This window comes from Embiotoca jacksoni, unplaced genomic scaffold, assembly GCF_022577435.1.
Source record: "Embiotoca jacksoni isolate LCO1_2020_lvr unplaced genomic scaffold, fEmbJac1.0.p SCAF_5, whole genome shotgun sequence".
In the NCBI taxonomy this organism is placed as follows: Eukaryota; Metazoa; Chordata; class Actinopteri; family Embiotocidae; genus Embiotoca; species Embiotoca jacksoni.
Genome location: NW_027185403.1, coordinates 17762036 through 17775865, shown reverse-complemented (window position 1 = coordinate 17775865; position 13830 = coordinate 17762036). Strand labels below are relative to the sequence as shown.

Below are 13830 nucleotides of genomic sequence, written 5' to 3'. Positions count from 1 at the left end.
TTCTAAACTTGTGAAGGAGCCCTGCCTGCTGATAAGACACAGAAGACTGTTTAAAGGAAGATGAGCACTATTCCAGATATGAACACACAAAGACAAGTTTACTGTTAACTTAATGTCAGGCTGAGCTTTGATGCAAAAGAAATACATGCAATTATTTATGGGATTGCTCATAATTATGAACACGGAGCATCAGTAACCTTTACTCAAGTCAAGATAACCAGTCATCACACTCCGTCATATCCATGATAAAAGTAATACAGTAAAAAAAAAAAAAAAAAAAAAAAAAAAAACGACATCCGATCATTTAGGTACCGGTTTATTTTGAAGCCGGACTCACTGCAGTCAAACAAAAGCCAAGATGCTGCATGCCAGAAGACAAATCACATCTTGTTGTGAATAATAATCAAAACGTTGTCTCAATAATGACGAGAAATTCATTGGTATCTGTGCTTGTTACCGGTAAACTGTGAGAATTTGTCACGTATGAACCCCTATAATCCATGGCAAAAGAAAAATGCTACATTCCCTCTTCTCGTCTGAAACGGTTTGTACCTTTTAAATATGTCCCCGTTAAAGAAACCTCTAGTAACATGTTCACATATAAACAGAAGAGGAAGTGATTGGATGGTATTTTTACAACATAACCCCGGTGCCAAAGGGTTGCCGCAATGCAGCTTAGGGTTTATAGTGATCTAATTAAATATTCACAATGTTGGCTGAGTCTGGAGGTTGCACTCACACATAAACACATCTTTCAAAATGCAAAATACACAAGAGTCAAATAATACCCATTTATGGAAAAAAAAGAAAAGAAAAATCGAAAACAATTGTCACAAGCTTCTCCCTCATGTTGTAAAAAGATGGCATGATGACAGAAACATGCAAAAACAACTTTTATTTACAGAAAAGTCCAACCTGCAAATAAAGCATGTAAAGATATTCAGCCTCTGGAGGAGAAACCTACAGGATTCTTAGGAGGAATATCCACCCTAACATCTATATCCACATTAATCAGGTGCACAATTTAGTCCAATTTTATGACAAACTCTATTGATACATTCCATCAAGTTGCAGGAAGTGATTACAGACATATTAATGCATTTTTTTCCTGTATCGGTAATGAAAAACACACTTAAAATGCAATGAGAAGCTGTTGTTACATTAACTGGTCTTTATTGTTATAAAGACTGAATTTACTATACAAGTTATTCATTAGTATTGTTACACACCTTTCAACCCTTATGAGGTAACAAACACTTGGCTGACATGATTGTGATATTTACTCGGTAACATTCCCGAGATCAGCCGTCAGTCTAACCGGTTTGACTGACAGCTGATTAAAGACGTAAATAATCAGTGTTCTGATGGGCTTGATTAGTGTGTGTGTAATATTGACATCGTTCGAGTTGTATAGCTGTGTGTCACACTCTTCTTTGGCTGTCCAGATGTTGTGTTTTGTCAGGATCTGTGAACGTCATGATTCTTCCCGCGTCAACAACACAGAAATATACAATCCATCACTTCCTGTTCACAAAGGATTTTTCTCAGCAAAGCACATAATGTTCAGAACAGCCAGTGAGTAACACATTCGTGAACTGGCAGGAAGCTGAAGCACTGCTATGTTTTTAAGACACAGAGCGCAAGTATGAGGTTTGTTTTGACAGCCAATCATTCCTACATGTTGAAGGAACAAGAGAAAGCAACCTTTGTAAAGGCAACGCGGATGGAAGATGATTGTGGATGACCGACAGAGTGCTCCACAGGGAGCATTAAACGTTGAAGAAGAAAAGTCTGATTTGAATGTGTTCTGCTGCTGGTTGTGTGTTGCTGGATCCAGAAATAAATCCTGGATCTGCTGACATGATGAGTCTGTGTGGGGGCGACCCAATCAGTGAGTGATTAGGATGGACATACTTTGAGCAGCAGGTCCCTGGTTCAATTCCCGGCAGACCCTGCAACTCATTCCCTCGTTTCCTGTTTCTCTCGCTTTCTGTATCAAATGAAGACAGAAATGTCCCCAAAATAAAACCTTAATCAAATGAGTCTGTACTTTATGTACTGTGACTTGTGTGAAGTAAAAACTGTCAATTTCGTACTAAAAAACTCCACGATCACTGTGCACATACTGAAAACGCTACTTTACAGCCAGTTACTTCAATTCCCTATTTGCATTATTCTTCTCTTTCTTATTTAATTCAAAGCAATGAATGCTTTCAATTTTGCAGCACACCTTTAAGGAGGAGGTTTGTTGGTTGTTTGTTTTCAGCAGTAGCAATTTATAAAAAAAAAAAGCTTTGGTGTAGAGTAAAAAGCCTTTGGTGGATGAATTTTAATTTCAAGTATGAATTCAATCGAAGGGACTCAAGCCACTGAACCAAAGTGGTGCCAACTCAATCCAAGAAACACACACAGCACTGTGGAAAAGAGAGAGGAAGCCCTGTCTCTTGTCTGACAATACATACTAGCTCTAGTTAAAGTCATAGTTAATGTTTTCACATTTGAAAAGGCTAAAAGATTTATAATTTGTATTGTGATGTACAATAGGCATGACAATGAATTGGTTTCGGAGCCGTCTGTTCTCTTGAAGCTCTTACTACTTTGGTTTGTCAGTCTTGAGTCTCGTATTTTGGGTAAGTTTAAATAGAAAAATGTTAAATATCCCTTTAAAAATGAAAATGTACTTACAGTAGCAGCTACCAAGAGGAGTTAAACTCATGATGGTTTCTGTTAAATAATGTTCATTACAACGAACCAAATCCCAGCTGTGTTTGGTGCACTACAGTGAATGTACGTGATATCCAACACTTTTTTTGGGGGGGATTTTATTTTTTGTTCCTTAAGCTCAGTGTGACAAGGAGTAGTTTTTGTTTTTTGTTTTTGTACAGAAATTTACAGTGATTAATCAAAGATAATAATAATCACAGCAAAACATAATATTGAAATGTGACCAAAAAAAAAAAAAAAATTTTTAAATTACACACTCAAATATTAAGAAGTAAAATCTCTGCAAATGAACCAGTGTCTGGTCTACACATCGACGGTAGTGCACATTTGTAAAATCACTTTACTCTTCTCACCAGTGAATCATTTCAGTGAACGTCTTTTAAAAGCTGATCAAAATAAAAATCGAATAAAATCCACACATTGGAGTGCAATGTGTAAACTAGTGATGATTCAAACTAATTAAAAAGGTCCCATATCATATACATTCAGATTTCCATTTCTTTTTTGATTATAAAGCAGGTCTACATGCTATATAAAGCATAAAAACACCCCGTCCACAGAAAAATACACAGCCCGTATTCAGCAACCGTGCTGTTTGGACTTTCATAAGATTTTGTGATGTCACAAAGTCACACTCATGTCATATGCTTGTCTTCACCACAGCCCACTGTCCAACCTTTTGTGCATGAGAAAACAAGCCGAGTGGTCATTCTGTCACGGAGCGAGCAAGAGAAGACCAAGATCAATGAAAGGTTGAGGTGGGTTGGGCGTGTCTCTCAGAAAAGAGTCAGCCAATCAGAAGAGAGGGTCATTGATATCACTGCCTCAAAGACACAGGCACAAAAAAAGCCTGTTGTTGGTGGAGCTCCAGAGCAGCTTAAAAGAGGATATGAAAAATTATACCAATGTTTTTTTTTTTTTTTTTTCTGAAACCACAAAAATATTTTTAATGGATCAAAACCACGAATAAAAGACCTGAAAAGTGTAAAATATGGGACCTTTGAGTGATCAATGTGAAAAAGTATGGTCCCAACTCATAACTCTCTGTGATGGGTCAGGATCTGAAAAAGGTAATGCACAAGAATTAGAAAAATGTACACGGCATTGGATAAATCATAGGAACATGAGAAAGTTTTCACCACAGACTCATCTCTGCATGTTTGGTCATATTGATTTTTTCAATCTAATCTCAGACACCAAAAATATTGCTTTCATTATTTGCAATCAACATCAATCAGATTACTACATATGCATGTTTTTAATCGCAAAGGAACGGGTTTTGATTTGCATACTCATGACACTCAAAAAGAATTTGTCACCCGAATCAGCAGAAATCCTCGATACCTCCGTTTGTAGCAGCTAAAATCAGGGATTTGTGGTTGGGTGAAGATTATCTCCTGTTATGTTCCACATTCTGCCAATATTCTACTGCGTTTCTGACCAATTATCCCCATTGACAATTCAATTGGTGGTTGTACGTAAGTGTAAACTTCTATTGTCACACAAACTAAAATTGGTTGACCTTAAAAGTATTTTAATACTGAAATTCAAATCAAATTTCAGAACCTGACTATTTTATCAGTCGGGCAAATGTTATCTCAGAAACATTGGCATAGGTGTTGTTTGATATGAAAACTTCTTTTTATAGAACGCAAAAAAAAAAAAAAAAGGTGTTTAGAATAATTTAGAAATTATTCTATTAGTGATTTTTCTTTTTTTTTTTTTTTAAAGAGTGAACGTTTTCAGTGCACCGATGTCATTTTGGACAATAAGCTTGAAACTGTAAAATATTCTGCCCCATTACATATCTTTGTCAAATGTGTTTGATACCCACATTTTGGCCGATATATTCGTATCAATTTGTTTTGTTTTTTACTTCCTAATATTGGTATTTGCCCCAAAAATCAAGTATCGGTTAGGTTCCCATTTTTTAAATTTTTCTATCATACATGGTTTTTGATTGACAGGTTGTATATTACTCATTTATAAATAGGGCTGTTGTTGTCGTCTTGAAATATATACAAGCTTTGTAAATGATATTTGCATATTTGGTCTCAGGAACGTCCCTCTTTAGTGTCCAGCGATATCCTGCCAATATACAGGGGCTCCACTTTCCTTGGTCGTGCTTCTCCACATCCATGTGATTATACTGGAACAAAAAACTGTGATGAAGAAATTCTGGAAATATATTGGGATTCATCAAAAATATGAGAAACAGGAATCTTTTTTGTGTAACTTTTGCTGATACAGAGCTCTTAGGTCTGCGGCAGGTTGATTGGATTTAATTATACGAAAAGCTGCATTGAGCCGGAATTGGAGAAAAAAAAGAAAATAATTTCTCTTATTTGTCAATCTATCAAATTATATATAAAAAAAAACAAAAAACAAAAAAACAAACATAATTTGACAATTTTGTAGCATTTTTTTCATTTGATGCATCCCATATTGGCAGTATTACACCGTATCACCTTTCAATACAAGAAAACAGATTTGGGCTCACTGCAATGAGCAGAACTTTGTTGTCAGAGTGCATGCACTGATGACGTTATGAAATACATGCCTTGTTTGAGAACGCTGCTGAACGCTGTCCATCAACGCTGTTCATCAACGCTCACGATCAAACAAATAGGAATGACATACAGGTACCAACACGTTATTTCATGTGATCAATCTTCAGTTCCGAAGAACTATTGATGATTATCAACCACCCAACCAATCGACAAATCAGTCATGGGCCCTGTCCCAAAAATCTGCACCGAAATGTGAAAACAGAGGCCTTTATGGATGGAGGCAAAGTGAGGATTGTTTTCTGAGTGTATTTTGTGCTTTTGTGGGTTTCTTCCATCCCCAAAAGACATGAAGGAATTCTCCTGGCATTTCCAGTGAGCGAGGCACTGGCCCATGAACTGCATTTGGTCCCCGGGCTCTGCTCTGACTGTCTACCGCTGCTAAATAGTTCAAACAGGTCAAACGAAAAGAAGTGATTCCTGTACTGGGATTTAAAAAGTATACATTGATAAACGATTCTTGTTTGACCACTTTCTTCACAACCAGTGAAATGAGTCCAGAAACAGCTGTCAAAGCATCCATCTGCTACAACAGTAAAGTTTCACCTCAGAGCAATTTGGCAACATGATGGTTTGTTTACTGAAGAAAAGCACTTATTGAACAATGTGTACGGACGTAATCGATCAGTTACAATGCTTTAAATGGTCGGTGAATTTAGCAAATGAAGGCACTGAAAAAATGAGTATTTGATAAAAACATCACTCCACTGTAGTGAAGTGAAGTGTCAGACACACAACGCACTCCTGCAGCATCACAGTCTCAGTACAGAATATGAAGAGCATGTATTTCCACTTCAAGAGGCAAAAAGCTGGTGAGCTTTAACGGGAAGAGGGCGCGACAAACGTCTCCTTTGATGCGGGACACTATCTGTCCTGGTTGTCCGGCCTGAGTCCGCGGTCCGAGGCGTCCTCAGAGGGCGTGTCCAGGACGGGATTGACAAACCCTTCAAATTCAGTGTCTGCATTGTCCTCTGGGTGGGTACTCACAAAATCATTCTCCCACTCCAGTGCGTTGGAGTCCTCGGAGGCCGAGGCCGGTCCACTGGCCATCTGCTTGCTGCCGGGCCTCAGGGCCGCTCGCAAGATGTCCTCCTCCGTCCGAGACCTCTCCCAGGCTGGAAGTGCACGATTGATTCCTGCAATGCAAGGACACGAGCTTTTACTCTGACAGCGGAGCGCTAGCGGGGGTACTGAAGTCACAAACTGCTGCAGGCAGCAGTCTGGTGGCTCACGGGGGCGCAACTCTGAAACCTGCTCCAACACACTCTGAGCAGATCTGAAGACCTGAAGTGACACATTTCACTGTATTTGTTTATTTCAGGGCACCAGCGTGAGATATTACACAAACAAGATCATTTATACTCTACGAAGACATACTGTACACCGGCTGAGCATAAATGCAACGCAGCTGTTAGAAATAAACACTGTAGAATCAGTACATTCTACAGTCTGGAATATAATCAATATATCTCCGGTTTAGGACAGCAAAAATTAGGCGATGAATTGATGAGCTGATGATGAACAGAAAACTAACTGACGACTATTTTGGCATCGATTGAAGTAATTTCTCAAGCAAAGACGTCAAATATTTTATGGTTCCAGCATCACGAGACGTTTTTCTGAAGATCTTTGGGCTTCAGTGAAAAAGTAATTTGATAAAATCACTCTGGGAAATATTACACTCATGTTTTAATGTTTCTAATGACAACTGCAATAAAAGTAGGCAGATAAATTAACATGGAAAATAATCCTTATTTGCGTCATTAGAATTTCAACCAGAAACCCTTACATACAGAATTGTTTCACATCTTTGCTGTAAACGTTTGCACGGGACCTCTGAACATATGCAAACATACAGGTTATGCACACATTTGTTTTTCTGCCTTCTCTTCAGGTGCAACACCACCAAAAATGTGAACCGTCCTGGCTGTGGAACAACGTCACTGCTGCAGCTGAAGCAGAGACGGCTCCAAACTAGTCAATCCAACTTGTAAAGCTCAGTCAGTATATTTCATGGATCTTTGACGGATCAGTGATTTGTGACAGAAGAATGTGCTGCAGGTTGTGCCAGGCGCACTTAGATGACACTCAAAGTCGTCACAACTGCTCACACGCTGCAACTTGTTGTCTTGCAATCGGGAATCTTGAAGTCATTGTGGTTTGCTCACTCCATGACTGATCGGCGAGAGGAGCCACACATTACAAGATCTTTGACCAAGACGAGTCCCAGATGAGTCTGTACTCCCCAAACTATGTATTGCCACAGAAATGATGCCATGCCGTGCATGAGACACCATTCTTCTCTTAAAAATGACAGGGGCTCATTTTGGGCACAAAACTGCATCATACTACAGCTTACAGACATGTTTTTGCTTTAGAACTATTAAACAGTAAAAACATGAAGGAGAAAGTTCTTTCAAGTTACTTTGTCTGAGGGAAATTCACAGGAGACACCCAATGTGTCTCTCAAGTCCTCCCCCAGGTTTCCCCCTCCACCCCTTGTCTTACACTCTCATTGGCTATAGTTCACTGCTGTCCTCATTGCCAGTCACAACTGGGTCACAACACTTTTGTGCCAGGAAAAACTTCTCAATCTTAACAAAAGTGTAACCTCTTACCTTCCTCATCCTCCCACTCCAGATCCAGTGAGGTCCCGTCATCGTTGGTGGAGCGGGTCTTTGTGGTGAAATCCCAGCTGCACTCCGTGTTGGGAGTCACCACGTTTGTGTCAGAGGGAAGTCCTGGTAACGCACACACAGTTATTATAACACAAAATATGTATCTATTATTCTTGTCTTATTATACGTTGTTGGTTTTTCTACTTTGCAATGCAGTTTGCATAGTTTTATGTGATTTTCTTTGAGGTAAAATTGGGGAAATTAACAAAAATTGCGAGTTTAGGGAATTCTTTTTCATAAGTCATCCCTTTCTGTGATAATAATCACACTGCATATCAAAGTAGCTGAAATTATATATATATTTTTTAATTTCTGAATGCGGTAAAGCTGTATAAGATTTATGTAACTAAACACACGCTGAATGACTGGACTGATGCAGGTTAAGTATGATGATTAGGAGCCTGATTCTCGTCATAAGACCTCATTTCCCATAAACCTCGATGCTTCCCGTTTTGCCGGTCAACAGGCAAGTGGTTTGTTTTGATGACAAGAGGATGAAGGGCCTTACTGCCTGTAAATGAGGAGTTATTTTTGCTAAAAAGGCACGATTTGTTTGGAAAGACTGACTTTGTGCCGTAATACCTTCAGCAGAGCTTCTGTTTGAGTAACTTTAATGGAGAGAATTTTGTAAAATTGCAAACTCCCGCAAATATTGTGGAGACTGTTTGACTTTGAATTGATTAAGCGCCTGGTTGAGGCATGAAGGTTCACTTACTGTTGCTCCTGAAAGCCTCGGACTGGGCTTTCACAGTCTGGAGGTAGACGTCAAAATCCTCCCCGGAGGTTTGTCTGAAACGAGCCGTGATAGAGTCAACACAAGAGAAATTTACTCACAGCAAAGCAAAAAAAAACAACAAACAAACAAACAAAAAAAAATCTTCCTGAATAAAACCTAAGACTTTTTTTTTGGAAGCAATGAAAGCTGATACTGTGCTCAGCTTTGTCTGGCTTCTTTCATTACCTCTGCAAAGTCAGAGGATTTGTGAGCTCATAGCTCCCTTCTGGCACAGTGGAAATTAGTTAAGCATCGAATTCAGAGACTGGATGCCTTATAGTGCTTTAATATGTGATCCGCAGCCTACACACTGCGTGACTGCAGCAGGAAACTGACTGCTCACATGATTAAATCAATGTCCCCGTTGAGAGCTTTGAAAAGAAAGATACAGTAGAAGAATCGTTCCGCCAGCCTCAAACGTCCGATACATACAAATGACTAAACAGCTGTTTTGCCAGATGCTGGAAGACTTTCTCTCTTGAACATGCAGCATTACTGTCCACTTTATTACCTACCGAAACATATGCAGAACCTCATGACCGCACTGCGTCTTCAGCCCAACAACCCTCCTGTTGTCTAATGAACTGAATAACTCACTTTCTTTGCTGGCTTTCACCCCCGGAGCCGTCCGCTCTCCCCCGTGTCCTCTGGGCAAACAGCTGATAACAAACACACCCCAGGTCAAGAGAAAAGATCACCATTACATCTTCCCACAATTAAAATGCAGACTAAATTCATTTAAAAACATTGAAAAATGTTGGCACTGTAAAGGAAACGCAGGAGCCATATTTTTACCACAACATAGCAAACACCAGAGCAGCAGTGCAAATGTGGCATGAAAAGCAGCAAAGAAATCTCGGCCTCGGCAGTCGTTGATGCTTTTCACGAGAGTGTCGTTTTCTTTATATCACACAAGCAGAAAAGTCATTTTCAGGCCTTTTAATGAAACCGTTAGGAAATACGAAACCGTGATAGTGACCAAAACTCTTTGGTCAATACTATTATATGCCAAGAGGCCAAATCTCTCTATGCAGGATGTGACTGGGGTGTCTGCAGTGGCCTTCCTCCTTCATGTCACTGCTTGTACTGCTTTAGCAATAACCCATTGCAGCTTTGATAACAATGCTAACAAGTGGTTTGTCAGGTAACTGAAGCACTGAGAAGAAGGCCGTGTTCACACCTGGTAACGTGGGTTTGGGGTGATCCAGTCACAACGCACTAAAGACGCAATGAAGGCGCATTAAGATCAGATCTGCTCAGATCACATTCAGAGGTGGTCTGAGACTCTTATGGCCACATTCATTGACCAGTGGGAACACTAATGCGTCCTGGGCCGGCCACTCAATTAACATCCTCTGTGTAAGCAATAGGAATGTCCAATAGCAAAAATATCCAGATTCTACGAAGCGCAGCTGAACTGTGCAGAACTTAGAGAGATGTGCTGCAAACTGAACTGGTGGCTGCAAAGCTGCTTTTTAATGAGTGAAAACAGAGGCTGTCTGCTGATGCTTGTTTCATCAAAGCACCTCTGCCTTGTTGTTTTTTTCAGTTTACCTCATCTGTAATTCTCGACACACATCAGACCCGCAACTGTAGAAGAACCTGCACCTGCTTGCAAACTTCATTCATAAACTTGCGAATTACAAACTCGAGTGCTCAGACATTTACAAACGTGAAATACGTCGTCAGCCGGCGAATTGAAAATAAATTGAAATGAGGCTGAAGTGAGCAACAGTGTCTCATTTTGTGAACTGCCAGTTGCTTCGACTCCTCTCTCGCCTCACGTTTTTAGAAGCATTCACACGTTACATGTACAAGTTACTTACTTATTCACGTGATGTACGTGTTCATTTGCGTATAGAGTGGGGAATTTAGATCTGATCACAAGTGGTCACCAGAGACGCATGACAATAGCAGGTGTGAACAGGGCCGTACGGTAATTTCACTAACTGGTAAACAAAGGCAGGTTAATGAGGACAAAAAAAAGGCCGAACAGAGAATGAATATTATTGTGACCCTTTAAAACACTGGAAGTCGAGGACTTGAAATGCCGGGCAGCCTCTGCGAAGGGCCAGTAGGTCAGAGGAGACGTTACGTTAGCCAAGCAGTATAAAAGGTAAACTAGCAGAAGGGAGCGCCCAGTGCCGCCTCACCTCCTTCAGTTTTCGTTCTCGTGCCAGCCTGGCAGCCTCGCGCTGGGCGACATTTCTAGCCTCCTCTTCTAGCCTTAACTTCTCCTCTTGTGCCTCTAACTGAGCAGGAATAACAAAAATGAAACAAACACAAAACACAGAACAGAAAATTATAAAACAGAAAAAACAACGCAGCAAATTAAAAGTAAGCCAAACTAGGTTTAAAACTTAAAATGAAATAATGGGGGCTGTTAACTGTAACTCTTTAAACTGAGTCTCACCTCCGCTTGGATTTTTTGGTCTATCAGGATCTGGTTGTCTGAGATTGCAGCATAGTGGTGATCTCTGAGGTGCTTAATCTCATCTTCACTGATGGGCCTTATATAAGAAGAAGAAGGAGAAGAAGAAAACATATTCATTCAAAGTTTTCATGTCAAAGAATACTCAGAATTATTCTTTTTAAGATTCAGCCCAGATCTCTTACCTCGGGCAGGACTGTGGACTCTCAGCCTGCAACACAACAAACACAACATTTTACTAGACAGCAGTGAATAGTCCCCTGCTGCACTGTTTGACTCAAGTACTTCTACTCTGGGACTGTGTGGACGGTAATCGAGTTACTGCCATATTACAGAGCTGGGTGCACCCAATCATGTTGTATCCATTATAGGTTGGCTATCAGGGAAAGTCTGATGGCTAACATCCTGGGAGGAGCGGCATCATCCAGCTTTTAATTAGACCGGGCGGCTTATAAAACACTTACTCAGGCCTTTACAGTGCAACCGGGTCCTAATCAGCAGAGCTGAGAGAAAACACGATACTTTATTTAGGTATCGAAAGCTTTTAAATAGAAACCAGACTCACCTCATCGCTTTCGACCAGATTTTCAAACTGCAAAAGTTAAAAGTCACAATGAGCCATGTAACATTATAGATAAGACATCATTTAACAAAACATAATGAATAACGTATAACTCCTACCTCTATTGTGTAATGCTCCCCTGTGGTGCTGCTGCGGAAATATTTCGACCTGCAGGAATAATTACGGTCACACATACTTTAAAAGTCCTATTTCAGAGTGACAGTTAGCTGCAATCACAAACGAGTAAACGACATCTTCAATATGTATTCTGAAACACTGAAATTTGACATGAGGGAGTAACCGTTGAAGGAATATCGCCAGTGTTCGATATAAGGCACCGTAGTCTGAAGTTGATGTCTGCTGTAAGAGCACCGACATGAAAATCCCTGTTTACCAACCAATTTTTTTTTTTTTATGAAATCGAGGAGGGAACTGCAGGATTATGCACAATTGAAGATCACAGTGACGCTCCTGAATATGTCACTCATGGTAACATGGCCCAATTAGACCGACTACCTCGTATACAGTCGATATTATACACCGTACAGCCTGGAACAAATCGGTTATTGTAAATAAGTGACTGTGACTTTGTGAATTATGTTTAGGTGTTAGTCTGAAGCATATCAATCAACACAATCTCACACAACCAAACTCGTGCCTCGATCGCTAATCACAACATTTTGTCTCATTTAAAACTAAATCAGGCAGATAATTAATTGTCCTTAACTGACACACTAAGTGATGCCAATGATCCAGTGCGCACAATACCAGGACCCTGAAACAGGATAAAACAAATGAGGCTATAATTCATGTTAATGTTTACAACGGTGATCTTTCAGCAGGATCCTTACAGCATGATGACACGCATAAGTGATGTCACAGCTGCTGTTTTGCCTTAGATCACAGGAATTCATTATTATTCATTTCCCTTACTAATATTGATTTAAGATTTCCATCCTCATGCCAAATTGTGACTGGACTAATAAACTGAAGATTACATTTAGGTAAATGTAATCTTCAGTTTATTAGTCCAGTCACAATGATCCTCACTTTACGTAGCAGGACGTGACCTCATGCCTGCTGAGGAAGTGGTCATCATGAGGTTTCCAGACTTATACTATTAATACTACTGTCAGCTCTAACATGGAAACATGTGGCAGTAACTGAGTGTGAACAGCTTCTCTTCACTTGAAGCACAAGGTCAAATCTGACTGAAAGCATCAATTATTAACATTCAGTTTGGAGACACAACAGCCTGCAACTAACGCAAGAATCAGACAGCTGATCTGCATCTGGTCAGGAACGAGACTCCGGACTGAGCCACCGTGTCCACAGTCACCGTGTCCACTTATTAGTCCACAGCCACCGTGTCCACAGTCACTGTGTCCACTTATTAGTCCACAGTCACCATGTCCACAGTCACTGTGTCCACTTATTAGTCCACAGTCACCGTGTCCACAGTCACTGTGTCCACTTATTAGTCCACAGTCACTGTGTCCTGCTCAAAGACTCCAGCTCAGTCTGTCCTGTGTGCTCGTGCTTCGCATTGAAGTGGACACCAGCTAGCCTCCACGGCCAGGCTGTTGAAACAGGGGTGGGGTCCTGCTGTCACCGTCGGGCTGCAGGTGAGTCCACAGGCTGCCTGCTCGGCCTGCGTCTCCCGGGTGAAACACGGCTACGGGACGAAGTCCCAAAGCTGTCCGAAAGTCTTCAGACAGCAACAGCTCTGCCAGCGGAGGTGTTAGCTAACGTTAGCAGTAACCGGATACGCTGGTTCAGAGGATGCTAGTTAGCAACACCTAACTAATGTGCCATGTGTCACGTACCCGCCTCCTCTCTGGATCCTGTTGGCTTCCCTCCTGAAGAGCCCAGCGCAGTATGCCCAGCAGTTACCCATCGCATTGTCAAGTATTATTCTTATCTAGCTGCCAAGCTAGCAATCTCCTGACAGCTGCTGGTGCATCCGTGTGGACAGCTTCATCTCCAGGTCGGGTCCTCTGCTCCAGACACTTCCTCATCCTCCTTCCTCTCCGGTTGATGACGGAGCAGGCGGGGGGGCTGAAAATGAAACAGCACCACCTACTGTCTTGTTC

The 13830-nt window shown here is 40.8% G+C and overlaps 1 protein-coding gene across 2 annotated transcripts; it reads right to left on the bottom strand.

Annotated features, from left to right (window-relative positions):
• Positions 1 to 300: 300 nt before the first annotated feature.
• ap1ar (adaptor related protein complex 1 associated regulatory protein) lies at positions 301 to 13764 on the bottom strand. 2 transcript variants are annotated; one of them, XM_069171067.1, is made up of 10 exons: positions 13564 to 13764; positions 11857 to 11905; positions 11741 to 11767; positions 11361 to 11386; positions 11158 to 11254; positions 10898 to 10996; positions 9342 to 9403; positions 8685 to 8758; positions 7910 to 8032; positions 301 to 6427 (listed from the first exon to the last, which is right to left on the bottom strand). In XM_069171067.1, the coding sequence occupies exons 1-10, from the start codon at positions 13632 to 13634 to the stop codon at positions 6156 to 6158; spliced, it is 900 nt and encodes a 299-aa protein (XP_069027168.1). In that variant the 5' UTR covers positions 13635 to 13764; the 3' UTR covers positions 301 to 6155. The 2 variants fall into 2 exon arrangements, with proteins under 2 accessions (XP_069027168.1, XP_069027169.1); XM_069171068.1 differs by lacking the exon at positions 10898 to 10996.
• Positions 13765 to 13830: the final 66 nt, after the last annotated feature.

Excerpts from the sequence above, each read along its gene's own strand:
- ap1ar (XM_069171067.1), bottom strand. The coding sequence starts at position 13,634 with ATGGGTAACTGCTGGGCATACTGCGCTGGGCTCTTCAGGAGGGAAGCC. Across the intron at positions 11,768-11,856 it reads GGGAGCATTACACAATAGAG|TTTGAAAATCTGGTCGAAAG; the intron begins GTAGGAGTTATA and ends TAACTTTTGCAG. Across the intron at positions 11,255-11,360 it reads AGTCCACAGTCCTGCCCGAG|GCCCATCAGTGAAGATGAGA; the intron begins GTAAGAGATCTG and ends TTCTTATATAAG.